The sequence below is a fragment of the Ornithorhynchus anatinus genome, chromosome 9, assembly GCF_004115215.2.
Source record: "Ornithorhynchus anatinus isolate Pmale09 chromosome 9, mOrnAna1.pri.v4, whole genome shotgun sequence".
Lineage (NCBI taxonomy): Eukaryota > Metazoa > Chordata > Mammalia > Monotremata > Ornithorhynchidae > Ornithorhynchus > Ornithorhynchus anatinus.
Genome location: NC_041736.1, coordinates 15,993,614 through 16,015,611, shown reverse-complemented (window position 1 = coordinate 16,015,611; position 21,998 = coordinate 15,993,614). Strand labels below are relative to the sequence as shown.

General features: G+C 39.2%; 1 protein-coding gene across 4 annotated transcripts in view; it reads right to left on the bottom strand.

Moving 5' to 3' along the window:
• UBR3 (ubiquitin protein ligase E3 component n-recognin 3) overlaps positions 1 to 21,998 on the bottom strand; it is a 122,548-nt gene that overhangs the window by 56,771 nt on the left and 43,779 nt on the right. For 3 of the 4 annotated variants that reach the window (XM_029071480.2, XM_029071482.2, XM_029071481.2), the window contains exons 21-24: positions 20,660 to 20,764; positions 14,718 to 14,885; positions 11,881 to 12,341; positions 1,773 to 1,861 (exon numbers count right to left, since the gene is read on the bottom strand). In XM_029071480.2, coding sequence (XP_028927313.1) covers positions 1,773 to 1,861; positions 11,881 to 12,341; positions 14,718 to 14,885; positions 20,660 to 20,764 — 823 coding nt within the window. Of the gene's footprint in view, positions 1 to 1,772; positions 1,862 to 11,880; positions 12,342 to 14,454; positions 14,488 to 14,717; positions 14,886 to 20,659; positions 20,765 to 21,998 lie in introns of all 4 variants that reach the window. The other variant, XM_029071483.2, reaches the window with a different exon arrangement.

Genomic DNA, 21,998 nt, shown 5'->3' with positions numbered 1-21,998 from the left:
CCTAACAATAATTGCTAGCTGTGGTATTTATTAAGCACTTAGCTCACTGTGGGCAGGGAATGTGTCTATTTATTGTTGTACTATACTCTAAGTGCTGTGTACAGTGCTCTGCACATAGTAAGTGCTCAATAAAGATGACAATGAATGTGCCAAGCACTGTATTAAGCACTGGGGTAGATGGAAGGTAATCAAGTCACTGAGAAGCTAAGTGACTTGCCCAATGTCTCACAGCAGTCCAGATTAGAACCCATGTCCCCTGACTCAATGGACAATATTCTTTGCAATAAGCCATGCTACTACAGTGAGGTTGTATTGGTGGTCCCTGGAGTCCAATAATCTGGGGACCACGCTAATGGATACTTCTTCCTGAACCTATAAAAAAATTTCCTTGCTTTTTGAGAGTGGACACCTTCATATGAGTCTTACAGAATTTAAGGCTCTTGAATTGCTTTGCCATTAAAAAAAAAAAATCCTGCCATAAAATGAACTACCAATCTTATTCACAAAATGAACTTCAGCACACCTATCAACCACATGCACAGAATTTATACTTTAAGAAAGCAAACAGGGACCAAAAATAGAGAAAGTTTTTTATGGAATTTAAGTGCTTACTGTCTATCAAGCAGAGTTCTAAGTGCTGTAGTAGATACAAAGTAAATTGGGTGGGACACAGTCCACGTCCCACATGGTGCTCATACTCTAAATAGGAGGGAGAACATGTAGTGAATACCCATCTTGGGGAAACTGAGGCACCAGGCAGTTAAGTGACTTGCACAAGGTCACCCAGCAGGCATATGGCAGAGCTGGGATTAGAACCCAGTTCCTTCTGGCTCCAAGGCCCATGCTCTTTCCACTAGGCCACTGTGTTCCTGAAGAGAGATTATGAGAGAAGAAACACAGATAGAAGAGAGGAAATAAAATGGAAGGGGGGTCAGATAAGGAAGTAGGTAAAACATTTGGGAAAGTACAAGAGACTAAAGAAGATGATACACAGAGGTGGTAAGAGATAAGAGTCTTCTGTGAGTGAATTAAGTCAGTGGCCAAGAACCTAAAGGACCTTGGAGTAAACGGCTTTATGGGACATTTTTATTACTGGCAAAGCAGCATTTTTATATTATTTTTTCACATAGTACTCTGACTTACATGTGCCTCATGTTTTTCTACTGTGCTTAGTGATGTGAATTGCTGCCAAGTAAAAAGAAATGTGTGCAGTCCTGGATAAAAATCTGGCCTAGTAGATAGAGCACATTGGGAAACAGAAGGATCTCAGTTCTAATCCTGCCTCCACTACCTGTATTAATTTTAAAGTCTCCTATTTACATTTCAACTATTATTTTATGTGAATTATTAGGCCTGAACGTCATTCTGATATAATGATTTGGACCAAATATCCATAACCTATTATCCCTTTTATTCAGCTTAAATTTTCCTTTCCTCATTTTACTCTTTGTCCAATGAAAAAAAACCTTAACCCAAGTATCTTTTGTTGTTGTACACAGCTATAGACCTCTCTGTGATTGGCTGGTCATGCTAAAAAAAATAAATCTAATTCATATTTCAGTATTTCATTCCTCAAGTCAAATTACTTTTCTTTCCTTTCAAATGTAAAGGCCCTCCCTCTGCACTCCTCTTTAATGGTTTATTAAAAATTACCCATGCCACAGGATGCACCTTTAACCATGAGAAAGTATAAACTGTATGTACTCAAATGGCCTGAAAAAATGTAAACATTTTAATTACACGTGTACTAAAATAATAAACTTAAAACTCACCAACATCCATAGCAGTTTCCATAAAGCTTTTCTGTCTCGAAGCAAATTCTGCAAGCAACTTCTGCTGCCTCTCTCTAGCCTTTTGTCGCCTAAATTAAACAGACAAAGAGAATGCCTTCAAAACATATTGTCTTGGGACAACAGCAAATGAAGTGGTGCTTTCCACCAACTTCATGAATATCGGTTGCTAGCTCTAGCAATTCTCCAGAAAGTGACTACTGTAATTAGGGCCAGCTTTTACTACAATGGAAAGATATAAATCTCAATTTTCCAGTGACGAGAAGAAGTCTAACAAGGGCACAGTTCTAAATATGTCCCCATCTTAATAGAACAATGTACTACACATTTGGGAGAGGACAACAGAGTTAGCAGACATAATCAATGCTCCCAAGGATTTTACAATTTGGTGGAGCTCTTTAAATCTTGCAGGGAGATTGGAATCTACATTTCTAGCAGAAATCTAAATCCACCCTAAAAATGATACAAGATAGCAAAAATGAAAGATGCTCTGCCCTAGACATAACCATTTCAAAGCACACAAAATTTGCAATTGTGAATTTCCAGAGGAGTAGTCTCTACCTGGACAGTAGACCAATAATAAAGTGTTTGGGCGGGAAGAAGTAAGGATCTGACAGTTGATGAATAACTGTTGTGCTGCATTTTATAGAATTTTTCTCTAATTTGACTAGCCCGGGTGGCTATTTCCAAAAGTGTACTCAATCAACGGTATTTATTGAGGGCTTACTATGTGCAGAACACCGCACTAAGTGTAAGTAAATTACCCTGCTGTCGGTACAGCGGAAGGAGACCTGGGTCCTAGTCCCCATTCCGACTACTGGGACTAGGCTATCAGTAGTGAAGGTTTCTGGCCAAAGAACCCATTGGGATGATCTGCCAGGTGGACAGACCCAGCAGGAATCCTGAAAAACTGCCGTCTAATGATGGTAAGGAGGACAGGAGTGGCTCTCAAGACAATCACCAGCTGGGTCACGGAGTTATAGCACAGAATAGCAATCGGCCAAAAACGGGTCTGGACATTAAAAGTCTTCTTATGCTCTTTGCTGTGCTACCCACAATACAAACCCAGTGGGAACAAGACTGGTAGGGGAGCAGGAGAGGGAGCTAGGGAGGGAGAGAGCGAGAGGGAGAGAGAAAGAGAGAGAAAGAGAGAGAGAGGGAGGGAGAGAGAGAGAGAAAAAGTAAGTGATACCAAACACACCACTGGCATTATAATCAATTCCTTCATTAACACTGCTGACTCTGAACCTAGGTTCATCCACTGTTCCTGAAAGGAGACTCCATTGATAAGAAAATGATTTCCTTACTCATTCAAAAGTAAAGAACACATTTCTGAATTACTTTCATTTCACAAGTACTAATTAATACACCAAATACTCAGTATTCAGCAACTATAGGAATAAGTACTTTTTCAGTAAAAAAAAAAAATACTTAAAAAAAATTATTTCCTGGCTAAATTGCTCTGTACTTACATAAATTCAAAAGAAAAGTGGACTTCAGCTATAACAACTTTTTCTTGATCAATCCAAATGAATGACCACCAAGTATAAATTGTACCTTATATCTGCCCAAGAAAGAAAAATAAGAGGAAGCTACAAATTTTGGTATTAAGAATGAATTTTTAAATGAAAAAGATTAAATTCACAAATGTCCAATTCATATTAAAAACATCTTGATTCAGTAAAATGGAAGTGAAGGGTCTTTGACCACAATTATCCAAGAATAGTTTTCTTTGCTTCTCAAATTCACTAATAAACGTACTAGTTTTGTGGTATGACAAAACAGGGAAAAATATTATCTTATTCTATAATTGGGATATCTGTTAAGCACTTACTATGTGTCAAAGCACTGTACTAAGTGCTGGGGTAGATAAAAGATAATCAGGTCCCACGGGGGGGCTCACAGTCAAAGTAGATGGGAGAACAGGTATTGAATCTCTATTTTGCAGATGAGGAAACTGAGGCACAGAGAAGATAAGTTACTTGTCCAAAAGTCACACAGCAGGTAAGTGGTAGAGCTGGGATTAGAACTCAAGTCCTCTGACTCATAAGCCTAAGCTCTTTCCACTAAACCACATTGCTCTATAATTTTATTATAGATCCACAACTTACTTAAAGTAAGCTCATCGTGGGCAGAGAACATGTCTACTAATTTTGTTGTATTGTGCTCTCCCAGGTGCTTAATACAATGCTCTGCACATAGTAAGTGCTCAATAAATAGGATTGATTTATTCTTTCAAATTAATCAGATCCTTCTGTTAACTTTGTCAGCCCTTTACTGCCTCTAGCATATTTTTCCAACTATACATTTCTAAAACTGAAAACAGTACTTCAAAATCAATTTTACAAGGCACGAGCAAGGGAAGGTGAAAAACTGGGAGAAGGAAAGGAAGAAATAGAGAGGGAAAGAGAGGGAGAGAGGAAAGACAGGATCAACAGTTAGGAGGGAAACAAATGGGATAACTTACCAATTTGTTCCAGTGTGTTAATTATTGAAAATGCAACCAAACAAAATTGGCTATTTTTGCCACACCACCTTGCAAACTCAAATCTTAAGGGTTTTTGAATGTCAAAGCATGATATACATCTCTGATCGAGTAATGGATCTCTCATCATCTAAAGTTTACATTTTTTTCTAGATATATAGGTTCTTAGTTTCATAACAGGTGTTTATAAATACAGGGTAGGTTTCACAAACAAATATAATCAATTTGTTTAGATGGAAGTGAAATCAGGTGGAAAATTAAAAAAAGAAAGTCTCACATCATTAATACCAAGTTAATCTTTCGTATAAAACTGCCTGGATCATTAAAAGCAGCCACTATCACACAGGCAGCATGCCAGATGGTGTTTAGAAAAGTAGAAATGATCGATATTTGAAATGCTTTCAAAGTGGCGAAAGTTCATTATATAAAGCATTATCTTCTATAATTCACAAAGAAGTTTGGAAAAAAATTATTGAAGAGTACTTTTTCTCATCCCTGAAGCCCAAAACTTGGCATAAATCTTGACCCCTCCCTATCTTCCAACTCATGGCTATGTCCAACCTGATTAGCTTATATCTACTCCAAGGTTTAGTATAGTGCCTGGCACAGAAAAAAAAAAATAGATTCAGTCTTTCGCCAAATCCTTTCAGGCATTTTTTAAAAATCGTATTTGTTAAGCATTTACTCTGTGCCAGGCACTGTCCTAGGAACTAGGGTAAATAGCAGATAATCAGGTTGGACAGCGTCCATGTCTCACATGGAGCTCACAGTTTTCATCCCCATTTTACAGATGAGGTAACATGCACAGAGAAGTTAAATGACTTGCCCCAAATCACACTGAAGACAAGTGGTGGAGCTGAAATTAGAACCCAGGTCCATGTCCTTTCCACCAAGCCATAAGCCTCCCCAAAATAACCAGGATCCACTCTTTCAATCAATCAACCGACCGATCATATTTATTGAGCGCTTACTGTGGGCGGAGCTCCATAATGAGCACTTGGAAGAGTGCAATATAACAGAGTAGAGAAACAAATTCCCTGGCCACTGTGAGCTTAGAGTGTAGGGGACAAGCTTACTGTCCATCCTCTCCCTCCAAATGGCCTCATATTAGTCCAGACACCTGGCACATCCCACTTGACTCCCACATCAGCCTACTCACTGGTTTGCCTGCCATAAGTCCCTTCCTGCTTGAGTTCATTTTTCTAAAGAACCCTTTTTCTAAAATGACATTCTGCACGATCCCCCATTCTTCCATAGCCTCCAATAGTTACCCACTCCTCTCCGCAACAAGCAGAAACATCCAGTACCTTTAAAGCACTTGATCAGCTCTCTCTTTCTAACCTCTTCTCCTATTATACTTTAGCTCATTCACGCATTACTCCTCTCAAACTCCTACCTACTGTGCCTCTTCTGCTTCCTACTCCTGGCTTGTGTCCTTCTTCCTGCCATTCCTACTTCAAGTCTGGCAGACCATATCTTCCCATCTTCAAGTTTCTCTTGAAAACCCATCTCGTCCAGGAGGCCTCCCCCTGGTTAATTTCTAGTCTCACAGATTGTATCCCTTAACTGCCACTTCAGCCTCACTTGAGCACCTGAAATACTCACAATTTCCCATTGTTCTTATGAATATTATTTACAGGCCCTATTACTGAAGCACCAGCTCATATTCCCTATTCCTTCTTCCTCCTAGCTCTATACTATTTCAGTGTACGACTCTCCCTTCTGTTGGTTGGCAAACCCCTTGAGGACAGGGAACATGTCTACTTACTCTCCCAAACACTTAGTTTGGTACACGGCAGATACTAAAACTGTCGACTGATGAAAAATGAATATTGGGCCACTGGTCACCTTCAGTGTTTGTACGAAATCCCCTACTTCCCCGAAGATTACCCCATTTGATAACGTTTGCATTTTACGCTCTCACCCCTCCTTATGTATGACCCAGAGTGATTGGCCTATGTCAAAAATTCCATATGTGCTTAGTTGAACAAACTGTAAGACAAAAATCAACTCTCCATAATATCCACAAAGGGCTAATATTGTCAAAGCAAAGAAAATTTCCAATGCAACAAAAATTTAGTTGAATTTTTAAACATTAATTAGCTGATGCCACCATTTACCTATAATGAGTGCAATCCCCTTATGGATCTGGACCTAATTTGGCTGAGTCTCTTGGACAACAGGGATGTTTCATACATTTTTAGAGCCGAAAGAGACTGTGAATTATCATCTGGTCCATCCTATTTCAGGAAACACATATCCATCCTAGACAGATGGGAATCTACCCTGTCGTCAAAGATTTCCAGGGAAGGAGATTGCAACCTCCCATGCCTTACATCACCCTTTACTATTTCTACAATTTCTAAAACAGGAAAATATATCAAATTTTCCACTGAATTCAGCAGGCAGTAATACTGAAAGGTTGCAAAATAGAGCCTCTCGTAATATAGACTATATTGGTTCACTTCATTATAACTCAATACCTATATTAAGAGCTAATGTCCTTTCATACAGTGAGGACTTTTTCACACATTGTACTGGGTAACTTTGGTGGATGAGAGACGATAGGTCCGTAGACTCTTGTGAACAATCTTCACAAAATTAGCATATTTAATTCAACATGAAACCCATTCTGGGAAAATGGCCAACTTCCATTCAAAAGGGACCCCCAGATGGCACTATAATCAAGCCTAAATTACCTTTTACACTCCTAGAACTGAAATGATTGGCAGGAGATTGGTAAATTCACATATCATCTACTCACATTGGAAGGCAAAAGCCAAATTCATCTCTGGTGTTCGGAATTCAGCAGTTTTGTGGTGTTTTTTTTTTTTAACAATAACTGAACTGCCCTTCCACAATACTCATAAAATGGCTAACTTGCACCTTTAGGTCTGACTTACCAAGGTAAACTAGCCATCATTTGATTTTTAAATATTTAGGTTAAGTAAAATGTTATTTACCTAAAGTTCACAATCCTATGTGTATCCAAAAAGGCAGGTAAAAAAGAAGGAAGGCAGTAGGGAGGGTTTGTAATACAAAGAATCAGAAAACAATCAGTGAGGGAAGCTCATTCCAAACCCAGTAGTATATGCTGCCTTCAGAGACAACAATAGGGAGGAATAAACAGAATTCACTGAGTGCTGACTGTATACAGAGCACTGTACTGAGCACTTAAGAGTACGATATAATTAGCAGGCATAGTCCCTGCTCATAACGAGCTTACAGTCTAGAGAGGGAGACAGACATTATTATGAATAAATGATTTTAAATAGTGATAAATAATAATGACTATTTAACGGTTATTCACTTAATTTATTCATTACCTTCCATGCTCAGGAAGGTTGAGGATAAGTCAGACAATACTTCATAGAGGAAGTGAAAGGAAGCTCTAATTAAGTGGCAAAGGCCAGAGGGGAAGGTAAAATCCTTGAGATTATGTATTACAACTAATTTCTTGTAGATGATGCTCAAGTGTCTAATACTGTACATAATCAGGACCGAATAAATATTGTCGACACTGATAAATTAAACAGAAGCTAAAAGAAGTTGACAGCAAGACAACACAAACTAAAGGTACACACTCTCCAGCACTGGATTAAGGGTGATAATGGACACCAAGCATAAACAGCAGAACGATTGGGAGGGGACTCAGACACTCCAAGAAAGGACAGGAATAGAATAGAAAAAATAAAAAGGTGAAAACATGAGGCAGAAGAAACAGCGTGGCCTAATGAAAAGTGCATGATCTTGGGAGTCCGAGGACCTTGGTTCTAATCCTGGATCTGCCACTTACCTGCTGCACAAACTTGGACAAGTCACTTAATTTCTGTACGTTAGTTCCCTCATCTGCAAAATGGGGGTTCAATACTTGTTCTACCTCTTACTTAGAGCCCATGTAAGACTGGATAAACTTGTATCTACCCCAGGGTTTAGTACAGCTTGACATACAGTAAGCACTTCAATACTACAATTATTATTAGAAGAATTATAAAATTTTATGAGATATGCAAAGAAAAGTTTAAAATTCTATATAACCAGGAACTAGCCTTCATTTTAGACCCTGTTTATAAAAACTGTCAAATCAGAAAAACAGAATTGTAGACATGCTTGCATGAATAATCAATTTATGCAAAGAGCATAAGAAAAATAGCTTAGAACATTCACGTCTGAACATCTGCGAATCTCTAATGAACAGTGAATAGTTTAAAGTCCACAAAAATACTAAGGTACAAGACAGTAATTCACTGCTCACAATAATAATTCAAAATAGCTCATGAATTACTTTCTCTTAAGTGTAAAAGTAGTTATTTGTTTTTAAACTATTTTTAAATTCTGAAAACATTAAGGAACACAAGATTTTTAAGAAGTACAACAAAACAATAAGAGTTATTTCAGAGGAATTTAAGATGGAGGTAGATTAGTTTATAAATTACGCACACAGAATCACTTGAGTATTGTATTTATTAAATGGTAGTAACTTTTCCTCAAAAGAGATTAGTGTGAGAATAAAGTCACACTCGGTCGAATTTAAATCTGGCTGATTGGAAAATAATAGCTGATTGGAAAATAATAGCAGACAACATTTCAGTAATGAGTCTTTAATATTTTCTAATGAAAAAAGGTCTTAGCTATTTTTTCCCCATGAATTTTTCTTTACTCTAGGTTATGCCTTTTCTAAAGCAGACCTGACTCTAAATAGAGACCCTTAATAAGAAGATATAAACAAGCCCTGACAGATTCAGTGCAGCTCAGTAATTTTCCATTATGGCCCTAAGGGCTAAGACACTGAGGCTGAAAAATATTACAACCAGCTCAGACTCTCTTTTCGCACTATATCTTGGTTTCTATGGAGACTATCTATCATGAGAATGATGCCAACTTTGTCTTTGTCTGTAGGTTGAGGTACCCAGAAATGGGTCATCATTAAGTGCTCATTGCCAGTTCAATCTTCATTAGAACCAAACTAAATCTGAAATCCAAAAATAAATTGAGGATAGACTATGTGAGCAGCATAGCTAACTCAGAATAGATTCATCTTATTAATTCTAGGCTGTCACACGACACTGCTGCTTGTGAATTCATATCAAGTCCTTGTCAACGTCACTAGTGCTCGAAGGGGGAAAACTGTCATTTGGGATCACTGAGAAACTTGAAATTTAATTTTTATGATATCGGCCTAGGGCTTTTTTCAAAATAACATTCAAATCACAGCCACAATCGTAATATTTGCTATAGAAGATGATCTTGGAATGATCTTTTGCTATAGAATATTTATTATTGTATGCTTTATCAAATTTTTTCTTCCCCAAATGGTATTCTATTCTGAATCTCAAATGAACAGCACAATGGTGAATTCAACAATAAAAAAAAACCACAATTATCTTTTCAATCCCCTCTCAAACAGATATCCTACAGCTTTTACAATTAGAAAATCGCCACTCTAGTTAAATCTTGGTGATTCACTCAATGATAGTTGAATTAATCAAAAGTAATGTTCAATGGCTGTTATAAGGAAGCTCTTGCTTGGCTAGATTGGAGCTCTGCTGTGGGTCTTCTGGAAACGTCACCGCTATGAGAAACAAGAGGTGGAGCTGGCTCACATGGCAAAGGACACACATATACCTGGCAATGGGCTGGGCCCCTGCCCACAAACTAGTAAGAGTCCCACCAGGAACATGACTAGCAGGGACAAGAAATTACATGTCATGCAGCACATGGCACCAGAACTAAAATCAACTCTTCTGGGCAGGTGCCCCACGAAGTCTCAGGACAAAGGTTCATTCATCATTCCTGACAGGACACTCCAGCATCATCCGGGGTTAGGAAAGAACCAAAGGGGCTCAGTGGTACCAATTTTTAATTTGGAGCACTTGGGCAAAACATGGAAAGGGGCAAAAGAAAGGAGGAGAAAAGAAAGAGGACAGAGGTGAAGAAATGAAGGGAAAAGAAAACGGGAGAAGGGGAAGAGAAACTGAGGAGGAGAAGGAAGAATAAGAGGGGCTAAGGATAAGAGAGGGAAAGGAGGAGAAGGCACCAGGGCACCTGGAGACAGAAAATGCATTTTTTCTTTCATTATATTATCCTAAGTGTCCAGTACCCTGAATTCTACCATAACACCAGATCTCATTAAGCAGTTGGGCCAGAAACTGTTAGGCAATCAGGGAACATACTGCCAACAACACAATCCTATCTGGATGACTCACTATCTGAAGAAACGTTGTGTGTGTATGTGCATGCATGAATACGGCATCAGATAAGGGTTAGCATTACAATGTGAGCTTGCCTTAATGTGGGGTTTTGCAAGGATGCAGCTCCTACATTATAAGGCAACTAGGTGCAGGCAGTGTCGTGCAAACAGAAGGGCTCTGGGACCGGTCTAGAACGGTCCAACTGAGCCAGAGTTGCTGCCACTTGGATTTTGAGAGTAACTACAGTCCAGAGCCAGCTAGGGGCCAGCAGTCAACATCTTGGCTCCAACTCCTGCTCCTTTCTGGCTCCAAGGAGCAAACAGGACTGGACTACCTAGAGCTGCTGTCCCTGTCCAGAAAGCCCCGGGAGAGAAACCATTAACTACTCCCCCTTGGTGCAAACTTGATGGAGGAGATGGCCCTGCTTATCTGTTGTGTTGGCATTTATTAACTTTTTTTCCTCAGAAAAGTCAAACTGATTTAAAGACATTATCTAACATCCTTAAGGCATCCCAGAGAAGTACCAAAGAGTTATCATCCCATTTTACAATTTTTAAAAATTATTCATTCAATTCAATAGTATTTATTGAGCGCTTACTATGTGCAGAGCACTGTACCAAGCACCAAGAGGTCATGTGACATCCCAAAGATGTGGTTATGTGGCTGAAATCAGGTCTCCTGACTCACAATCCCTAACAACTTTCCTGATGTAAGCGATAAATGGCTGTGTCTAAAGCCATCCCTGGTGCAGTGATCCCAACAGGGTACATCCAGAATCTAGGAAATCTGCATCTTACTAGGCCTTCTTTATCTTTGTCTAACATGATTGATCAATCAATGGTATTGAGAGCTTACTGTGTGCACAGCGCTGTACAAAGAGCTTGGTAGAATACAACAGAGTTAGTCAACATGTTCCCTGCACACGATGAGTTTACAGCCTAGAGGGGAAGATCTTTCCCTCGGGAACTTCAGGGAGAGAAAAGAGGGCGGAGCTCCTTACAGGCAGAGTCCAGGATGACTTCCAGACATTTAGGAAATGTCAAAATTAAGCATCAAAATGTAAATGGGGATTGAGACTGTGAGCCCCATATTGTACAGAGACTGTGACCAACCTCATTCGCTTGTATCCAACCCAGAGCTTAGTACAGTGCCTGGTACATAGTAAGTGCTTAAACAAATAACATCATTATTATTAAAATTAAAAAGCTAAATTTTGGATCACCAAATGAAAAAAAAACCCCAAAAGTACTACTGTGATTTCTATTTTCCTAAAAACTCAATACGCCTGATTGCTAACTACTGTAATTATATTCTTATCAGATGATGCTCTAATCTAAAACAGAAATTCCGGAAAAGGAGTAGGAAAGGTTCCAATACTGAATCACATGCTTTCAAGTTTGTTTAAAAAGATTACCTTTCTTCTTTATCCAAAGTTTTCTTCTCTGCTGAGCTTGTCTTTTTTGGTGGCACTGGAGGAGTCACTTTGCTACATATCTCTTCAATGATGCGCTTGTTCAATCGGCTTTGTAATGCAGCTTTCAACAGAATTCTTTCCACTGCAGTCATACCGTCTCCATGGCAGTACTTAGGAACTTCGGGCTGGATTAAAATTTCTAAATCATCTAACCACGGAGGGTAGTAAGAGTTTTGTTTTCCTGAGAGTTTGTGGTGAAGTTTAATTAGCAAAGACAAGATGCTTTCTTTGATTTCCAATATAGCTGTGGTTAACTGCGGAGTTGCACCGGGCGCAGACCACTTATTTGATGTTTTGGGACGAACCACCTGACTTGCTTCACTGCTATTGCGATTGATAATCTCCTGAAATTTTTTTCTACGTTCTGCCACTAAGCTGAAAACTTGAGCTGTACCTGAATTCTAACAAAAGAATAAGAGAGAGAAATTACTTAGAATTAAAACTAAAATGAAATATTTACTGCTTCCTACATTAATATAGTGAAAAGTTTAAAATTACTGTTTTCTTAAATTCTTAAAAAGCATTCCCCCCTAAAGTATTTATGAAGTGTATGAGAAAAAGTGTGGATTCTAGAAGACTACCCTTCTCCAAAATATTTTGTTTATACCTTCCTAAAAAACACACACCCAAAATGCTTATTTTAAGAAGTAGGAAATTCTTTGTACTTTCTCTTCAAATACAATTTAGAAATTTCCATCTTAATTCTCATCAAAATGCACCTGCAAAGAGTTGATTTTGAAGGGGGACATGAATGTAAAAAATAGAAAACTAGGCTTTGCCGGGAATTTGTTTATTTCTTATAATACCTAGCAATTTACACCTCAGATATGGTGTCATAATCTGCTAGAAAAGCACCTGAGGCCAAATTTACATAAGCCCTCCCAATCTTTTCTTTTCTTGTGTTCAACCAATCCATCTATCAAGGCTATGTACTGAGACCTCACTATGCACAGAACATTGTACTAAGTGCCTAGGAAAGTAAAATACAATGAAGTCAGTAGACTTGTTCCCTGCCCACCAGGAACTTAAAGCATAGAGGGGAACACATACATTAATATAAATTACAGATACGTAATTTTCTCAAAAACTAAAAATCTGGCTATTGTTGCACACCAAAGAGAAGCAACTGGCCATCTGTACAAATTTGCAAGGCCTAAGCCTGACTACCATTTTTAAACTGGGTCCCAAGCCTTGCCTAAATCCTTCTGGGTCTGTCCATTTGGCCTTCTCCTTTGGATTCTAGTAACATTTTAAAAGAAAGCCTTTAACTAGCCTCCAAAATGACTGAGACTACCAACACTATAAAAACTCACATCTTATTGGAAAACTAAACGAATACAGACTTTAGGTTCGGGGCTATCGCCTTTGTATTTGTGTGTCTCACTTTGTGAGCAAAAAACAATCACGAAGTGAAATTAAAACTTTTTTTTTCCCATTTATTGCCAGACAGGAAAAGTAGAATGGGCCAGTATTCACCCAAAGAAAGAATGGGAACTGCACTTCACTTTCAAAAAAAGGGATTTGAAAAGAAGCTGCTCACCACTCTGAGGGAGGGTTACTAAATAAGACTAAAAAGACTATACTATAAAATGTAAGAATCATCTTTTTGTGACTAGTGCAAATCAATTTTATTTCAATACTTTGGAGTCAAATAATTTTCTCAGCTTTTTACTTTTTTTAACGTTTTTAAGTAAAAATACATTGCGGCATAATGAAGCTATACATTCCTCTAAATTAAAGCTGCAAGTTAGTTAAACAATTTTTAGAACTGACAAAATTATGTGTTAGGTATATTTACTCTAAAGTTTGCTTTATAAACTAGGAATTTACACATAATGTGAAGTAATAACTTCTGGGATTTTATAGCACACATATTTTGAAAAATTTGTAACTGACCAGCAAGACATCAAAATAGATTGATTTGTACAAATGAACAATAATGTCTCAAGTACTTCCAATGATTGTCTGCATTTTTTTTATATTGAAACTTTCATTAAATATGTATGAAAACAAGCAAACAAAATTATCAAAAGCTGAGGCTATAAATCTTCTGTAGTCCTCTTTTATAAAAAGTTAATTTGACTTCCTCCAAAGCAAATAACTTTTCATTAATCATTTCAAATAGGCACTTTAGAAAAGATTAAATATGAAGATTACTCAGATTTAAAATATTACATAGCACAATCTTTTAAAAATGTTAGCAATATCTGCATTGACCAAAGCAAAACTGCCTAATTATAAAGCAAGCCTATTGATCCAGCGTACTGCTAGAATGAAACCCTCAAAATAGGGTGTTGAGTTATTCTTAAATTCAGTGCGAAAGTTTAAGCAAGCTTTTATTTAAAAAAAAAAACCTCACCAAAACTACACCTTGCAAAAAAATTGACCACACACATAAAAAACTCCTAAAGTCATATTAGCAAATAACATGGACATTTCACTACTTGTATCATCTCTAGTTAAAGCCATGTTACTGGTTAGGGGTTTTAGAATGCAAATATCATTTAAATCTACCTCTCTTTGGAGGACTTTAGTCCGTCTTGAACCCTAGCAGATTGAGGGGAAAAAGGAGAATGGAGGAGGATTTTTTTTTTTAGACATACCATAGAGAGCAATATAAACATTTAAAAAGCCATATGTAATTGTGAAATATTTATATGGCAAAGTGAATGGCAACAAACAGACCAACATATCAACCTTATTAGTATAGAATTTGCTGGGGCATCAAAAAAAAAAGTGCAATTCTTCCCCCCCCCGCCCCACACACACATACTTACTTGTGCCAAGCAATCAGAGCTGGTGCTTGCAGGTGGTTCTCTCTTCACTTCTGGAGCTGTTTCTGGAACCCTCACCCTAACATAGTTAATAAAGTGCCGCATGTTTGATACCAAATTACTACCAGGAAACCAGCTGTCATGGCAACGCTCCTGCCCACCTGTGGAATCCTAAAATGAGGATTGTAATTATTAATATCAAATCTTTATTAAAAAGCATCAACAAAACTTTTTGCTGCTTAATACTCAGATGCAGTTCTTTAAACCAAGGTCACTGACAAATTAATGCAAACAAAAATGTCAACATTAATAAACAATTCATTACATATTTATTAAGTACCTACTAACATCATTATGGATATATCAGTACTCTGTGTTAGGCCCTGAGGTAAACACAAGATAATCATATCATCCACAGTTCCTGTCCCTCACTGGGTTCACAATCTAAAACCCAGAGAGAAGACAGAGAAACAGCATGGCTCAGTCCGGGCTTGGGAGTCCGGGCTTGGGAGTCAGAGGTCATGGGTTCGAATCCCAGCTCTGCCACTTGTCAGGTGTGTGACTGTGGGCAAGTCACTTAACCTCTCTGTGCCTCAGTTACCTCAACTGTAAAATGGGAATTAAACCTGTGAGCCTCATGTGGGACAACCTGATTACCCTGTATCTACCCCAGCGCTTAGAACAGAGCTCTGCACACAGTAAGTGCTTAACAAATACCAACATTATTATTATTAAAACGCAGAGTAAATACTATCGATTAACTGATTCCCCACCAAGGCTCACAAGGATGAGTGGGTATTACACCAAACTCCCCTCTAGAGTGGAAGCTACTTGTGCACAGGGAACTTGCCTGCCAACTCCGTTGCACTGTACTCTCCCAAGCACCTAGTACGGTGCACCGCACATAGTAAGGGCTCAATAAATACCGCTGATTGATTACATTCCTGAGCTGGCAGTGATAAATGTAATAGACTCTCCCAGGTCCTTGGCTCCTTGTACTAAACAAAACACGAACTCCAGAAATACCACATAAGGCCAACAGGGAGACCCTCTCCACAAGCAGACTCCCCAGGGTGACTCCATTCCCAAACTCGGAGGCTACTATGACAGGGGCATAATAATAATAATAATAGTAATAATGTTGGCATTTGTTAAGCGCTTAATATGTGTCAAGACTGTTCTAAGTGCTGGGGGTAGATACAAGGTCATCGGGCTGGCCCACGTGGGGCTCACAGTCTTCATCCCCATTTTACAGATGAGGTCACGGAGGCACAGAGAAGTTAAGTGACTTGCCCACGGTCACACAGACAAGTGGCAGAGGCAGGATTCAAACCTCTGACTCCCAAGCCCGTGCTCTTTCCACTCAGCCACACTGCTTCATCAATCCATCAATCGATAGTGTCCTTATGGGTGCGAGCACTGTCCAAAGTTTAGGAGGGTAAAAATAATAATAATATTAGTTCTACACTCACTATGTGTCGAATGCTGTAGTAAACAGTGGAGTATGGGGGGGGGTCAAACAGAAATGTCTTACCACTGGCTATAAAGCACTCAATCAGCTTGCCCCTTCCTACCAGACCTCATTGATTTCCTACTACAACCCAGTCCATGTACCTCGCTCCTCTAATGCCAACTTACTCACTGTACCTTGATCTCGTCTAGCTCGCTGCTGACCCCTTGCCCACCATCACTCTCCCCATCTTCAAAGCCTGAGAAGCACCGAGGCTTAGTCAATAGAGCACGGACCTGGGAGTCAGAAGTACCTGGGTCCTAATTCCTCCTCCATCACTTGTCTGCTGTGTGACCTTGGGCAAGTCACTGAACTTCTCTGTGCCTCAGTTCCCTCATCCATAAAATGGGGATTAAGACTGTGAGCCCTATGTAGGACAGGGATTGTATCCTACCCAACTACCTTGCATCTACCGCAGCACTTAGAACAGTGCCTGGCACTTTGCAAGCGCTTAACAAATACCACAATGATCACTGCTATCATTATTAAAATCACAACTCCTCCAAGAGGCCTTCCCTGACTAAGCCCTCATTTCCTCTACCCTCTCTTCCTTCTGCAAAGTCCTTGCACTTGGGTCTGTACCGTTTAAGAACTTGATATTCACCCCACCTTCAGCCCCAAAGCACTTATGTCCATTTCCCTTATTTGTAATTAATAATGTCTGTTTCCCCTTCTAGATTGTAAACTCCTTTTAGACAGGGTACAGATCTACCAATTTTATTGTACTGTGCTCTTCTAAATATTTTGTACAGTGCTCTCTGCACACACTAATGCCTCAATAAATTATATTGACTGATTGAGTCTGTTTCCCTATTTTGCAAATGAGGTACTGAGGCACAGATAAATTAAGTGATTTGCCCAAGGTCACAAGCAGGCAAGTAGCAGAGGTGGGATTAAAACCCAGTTCTCCAGCTTCGGGCCCATACACTTTCCTCTAGAGTACACTTTTTTGTGCATGGAAAAGCACTTCAATTAATCTTTCATAACGCTAACATCTGAGTGCCTTGATGATCTTATGGATATGCCCTAAAGTTCTCCCCTTTAGAAGAGCAGAGTCCTCTGATAAGGCGAATCTAAGGAACAAAATTTTACGTAAGTATCATAAAATTCAGCCCACACCTTGATATATTAAAAATTCAATACAGAAGTAATTACGACAATATTTTATGAGCTTTGATTAACGCTGAGGTTACAAAAAAATCAGGCTCAAAAGCAGGATGCCTCCTGATACTATCAAGTGTAATATGAATAGTTATGAAAATATTTTGTGAAAGATATTTTCAAGTCTGATGAATATTCTCTTCCCATTTTTTGTAATGTCCTTTTTAGAACCTTAAAAATGTTTTTCCACATGGCCTGGGATGTTTCTGGCACCAGAATTCCCAAGCTGTGTGGGTGATGAAGCCTGAAATGCAGCCTCCCTACACACGCTCTTGTCACCACTTGGCAGAAGCTAGGAGGAAAGTGGTGAGCAGCTGGCTTTTTTATCAGTTTTAATCTTGCCCTCCCAGAATCCCAATATGGCCTCAGGCCTCAGGGAAGCAGAGCAGACCAAATCTTTGCTCACATCAGATAGAGGAACAATGTCAAGTCCTTTACAGGCAGGAGCCATCTGTCTCTTACCTTAACTCACCTCTATACACTCTACACCAACCTACTCTCTATACCTCCATCTCATCTATCCTGCTGCTGACCCCTTGTCCAAATTTGCCCTCAGACCTGGATCTCCCTCCCCTTTCACATCTGACAATCCACCAGTCTCCCCACCTGCAAAACTCTCCTAAAAATCACATCTTCGCCAAGAGGCCTTCCCTGACTACGCCCTCATTTCCCCTACCTGCCTCTCAATCTGTGTCGACTATGTACTTTGATACTCAACCGAGCCCCACAGCCTAAAGCTCTTTCCACTGGACCAACAGGAGAGCTTTTCTCTCATACTCATACATATCCTCATATTCATCTATTTCCCCTATATGCAGTTCATTTTAATGTTTACCTCCCCAGTAGATTGTAAACTCCTTGTGGACAGGGATCATATCTACCAGCTCTACTGTAGTTTCCCTAGTGCTTACCTCACACAGTAAGTGTTCAATAAATAACATTAATTGATTGATAGATCTCATAAAACAGTGGAGATGCTAAGTAGATCTGGACAATGGCAACAGCTAAAAGAAGTAGCTGTACTGAGTTAAAATCCTAAAGTATGGCCAGGCACTTAAGTGCTTACTATGTCCCAAGCACTGTTCTAAGCAAGGGGATAGATACAAGTTAATCAGGCTATTAATTAGCTTTCCTCAATCCCAGTGGGGTAAAGCAGGACTTTACACTGAGCCTGTCAATTCCTGTTTATCACAGTCTCTATGTTAGGAAATTTGGGGCTGGTGTAAGATTACAGTAAAAATCTTCTGGGAAGGTCTTTCAATTTAACAGGTTGAGAGGATCATTAAAAGTCCCTGAATCTCTCATACAGGAACTCCTACATACTGATAACTATATTGTGGAAATGCACACACAAAAAGATATGGAGATCATTAAGAAGCACTTCTCAGAAACAGCAAAGCACTATGGATTTTGCCAGTTAGTCTTACGACCACCAAGGTTATATATCAGTCCATACCTGGTAAATCCTACATACCACCAGAGAACCATACCAACTACTCAGAGTTGAATCTGTCGATGAATTCACTTACTTGGGTAGCAGCTTATCGAGCAATTAATCAATAGGACTTACTCAGTGTCTACTGAGTGCACAGCACTATACTAAGCACTTGGGAGTGAACAATGACATTAGTAGACATAATCCCTACCTTCCAGGAGTGTTAAGACTACATTAGGCAATGGACATGACGTTTGCCCAGTAATGCATGATCAGGGGAAGAAAAGTGAGTTTAGGCTAGTGGGTCACAATCACGGCATTAAGTTTCCAACAAAACTGAAAGAACAGAGGACTGAGGGTAGTGAGCTTGTGGCTATGAGCTTAGAAGCATGGAGCAGTTTCAACTACATCACCACCTAGGCAAAATGATGATGGAGTCACCTTCTAAGAATAACAGATCAACCTGGGTCTTGAGACCTCAGGGTTTATAATCCCAACAGTCATGTTTATGCTGAGGCACAGAATGCAACAACTGAGTAGGCAAGCGGGAGTAGAGTACATTGAGAAGTGCAGGCAAAAGCCTTTTTTTTTTGCAGGTAAGACCCATTTTTGGCCAATGTGACTGTAGTGAAGTGCCAATGTTACGGCATAGCACCACGACCTGACAGGTGACTGCCTTGGTAGCCACTGTGGTCTTTGCCACCCTTGACAGCAAGCTATTTTTCAGAATTCCTGCTGGGCGTGCCCATCTCCTGGAATGCGCTATACTGTTCTTCTGTCTCAGATCTTCACCACTTACGGCAAAGCTCCGGATGGCAGAACCTGGATTAGAACTCAAATTCCTAAAGCAATGCTCTTTCCACTGGACCAACAGGAGAGCTTTTCTCTCTTTCTCTCTCTCTCTCTCTCACGCACACACACAGACACACTTAAAATCAAAGCAAAACAGGGATGAAACTAATGGGGTTCTGAAATGCTGCCATACCATGGGCATCTAAACAATGCTCATCACATCACACCTTTGCTATGTGGCAAATTTGAGGAGAATGGATAACAGCAGAATACTCACAACTATTCTTTGGTGAGTGGAAATAGGATAATTGTGAAAAAGATGGGTACAGAATGAGGCAAAATCTCATATGATATTACAAAGCAATGGACAGTTGGGAGACAGTACAAGAACACTCCGCTGGAATGTAGCAATAAGAAATGAAATAACTATTTTTTGGCAGAGGTCTAAGAGACCCAGAGAAAAAAACTAAAATAGCAGTAGGCACTTTGGGCAACAAACCCAACACAAAGTGTGAGGAATTAATAGGAAACTTCCAATGGAATATAAAATTAAAGAACTAGAGAGTTGGAGAGATCATCCAAATCCCTTACTCTAGGCAGGTAAATAACAAGCTAAATCATCTAAGAAAGATGGTTTGCTATTAAAGATATACAAGAATGGAAACTCCATAACCTCCCTAGTACCTTATTTTAGTATTTTATAGGAACTCGAGATTGGTGTCCAGGGGCAATTATTTTGATTCTAAACCCATGTTAATTAGTTCATCTTGCCCTGAAAATATGGTAAAAGAAAAATAATTACTTCAATAAAATGTCAACCTATAAAGACATAATTACATTCTTTCAAATTCCACATTTCTAAGACTAAATGATCTTTCAATCCTGCAGCAAAATTTGACCAGGAAATCACCTGTCAAATGACCTCATCTAAGGAACTGGGATATTTCCCTATGGAGATTTCACTGACGAAATATTTTCAAAACGATTGTGCAACTTTTTTTTCTAATTTATTGTGCTTTAATTTTTAAAGATAAAAAGCCTGCTTACCTCTTCATCAGAGTCTTCCTCTGGTGAATTTTCAAGTCCTAATTCAATTAGATACAAAACCATGCAGAGAACATGTTCTGACAGATTCTGATGGTCCATCAAAATCTAAAAAATATAAACATTAGCATCTGAAGCTTTTTTTGGACACATTTTTCTCGAAAAGTGCTAAAGCAGTTTCCAAATGTAATTCTCAAAAAAGCCCTGTCAGACTGGTAAATCAATCCCTAACTATTTGGAGAGTGAGAAAACAGGGGCTCAGTGAAATTATGGTCCCTCGCCTAAGATCACCTAACAAATCAAAGGCAGCTATAGAACCAACAGAAAAATCTAGATATGGTTGTTCTGGGAGCAACTGTAATACATCAAGGATCTTATATAAAATAAAATTGAAGCAAACCAAAAGTGAACCACATATTACATCGTGCTAGTCTGAAGAATTAAAATTTATATTTTTATGAAGCACCAGATAACTTCACATATCAGTAGTAAAATTTTCTTTTCGAAAAAACAATCCTTTAATGCCAAAAATTCTTAAATACATCATATAATGACTCAATTTTACAAAGTCACACTGTTTCTTAAATTGCTGGACTCTGGGCTGTAAGGTTCATAGATAAGGCCAAATAAGGATATAAAAAGTAGTTTATGTGTAGGGAGTAAACTACAACTGCTCAACTTCTGAAAAGGAATTATTTTAGGTCAGTTGGATGGCAATAAATGAAGAGCGAAACTTCATAAGTTTGCATGAGGTAAAAGAGGTCACAAACAAAAACTCTGGTGATGTGTGTGCTTCTACAAAACAAGCAGTTCTCAATTTAAGCCTGAGTTTTTATGAATAGCATAGCCAGTGTTTCACAATTAACACTGAGTTTTGGCTTTACAGCATCAAAATCAACTTCACAGCACTGGGTCATTCCTTAAAATACCAGTCTCCTTTATGGCACTGGCTTCACTTAGTCCCTATGTTGTAGGTCAGTTGGATGTGCAAACCCACCCTGGTGAGGTAACCACCAGGAAATCAAGTTGGTGAGCCCCAACTTCCCAGACTCTCTTTCAACTTTCCTCCCCTCTCCCCATAACCAAATTGTTTCCTTGTTTATCTACAGCTATACACCCTTTTCTGCACCAGCACCCTTAAGTCTGCACTCCACAGCCCTGTGAGTTCCTGAGCTGCCTTCCCTTTCTCATCCAAAACCTGTTTAAAATTTTTGAGGTGAACATGTCTTCCCTTCCTGCTCTGGTGAGACCACCCTTAGCTGAGGGGCCAGGCCAAGCTGGGGCCTGCCCCCAACTCTCTGCCCTTCCCCACTTGCAGTCCCTGGGACCACCATGGGGAAAG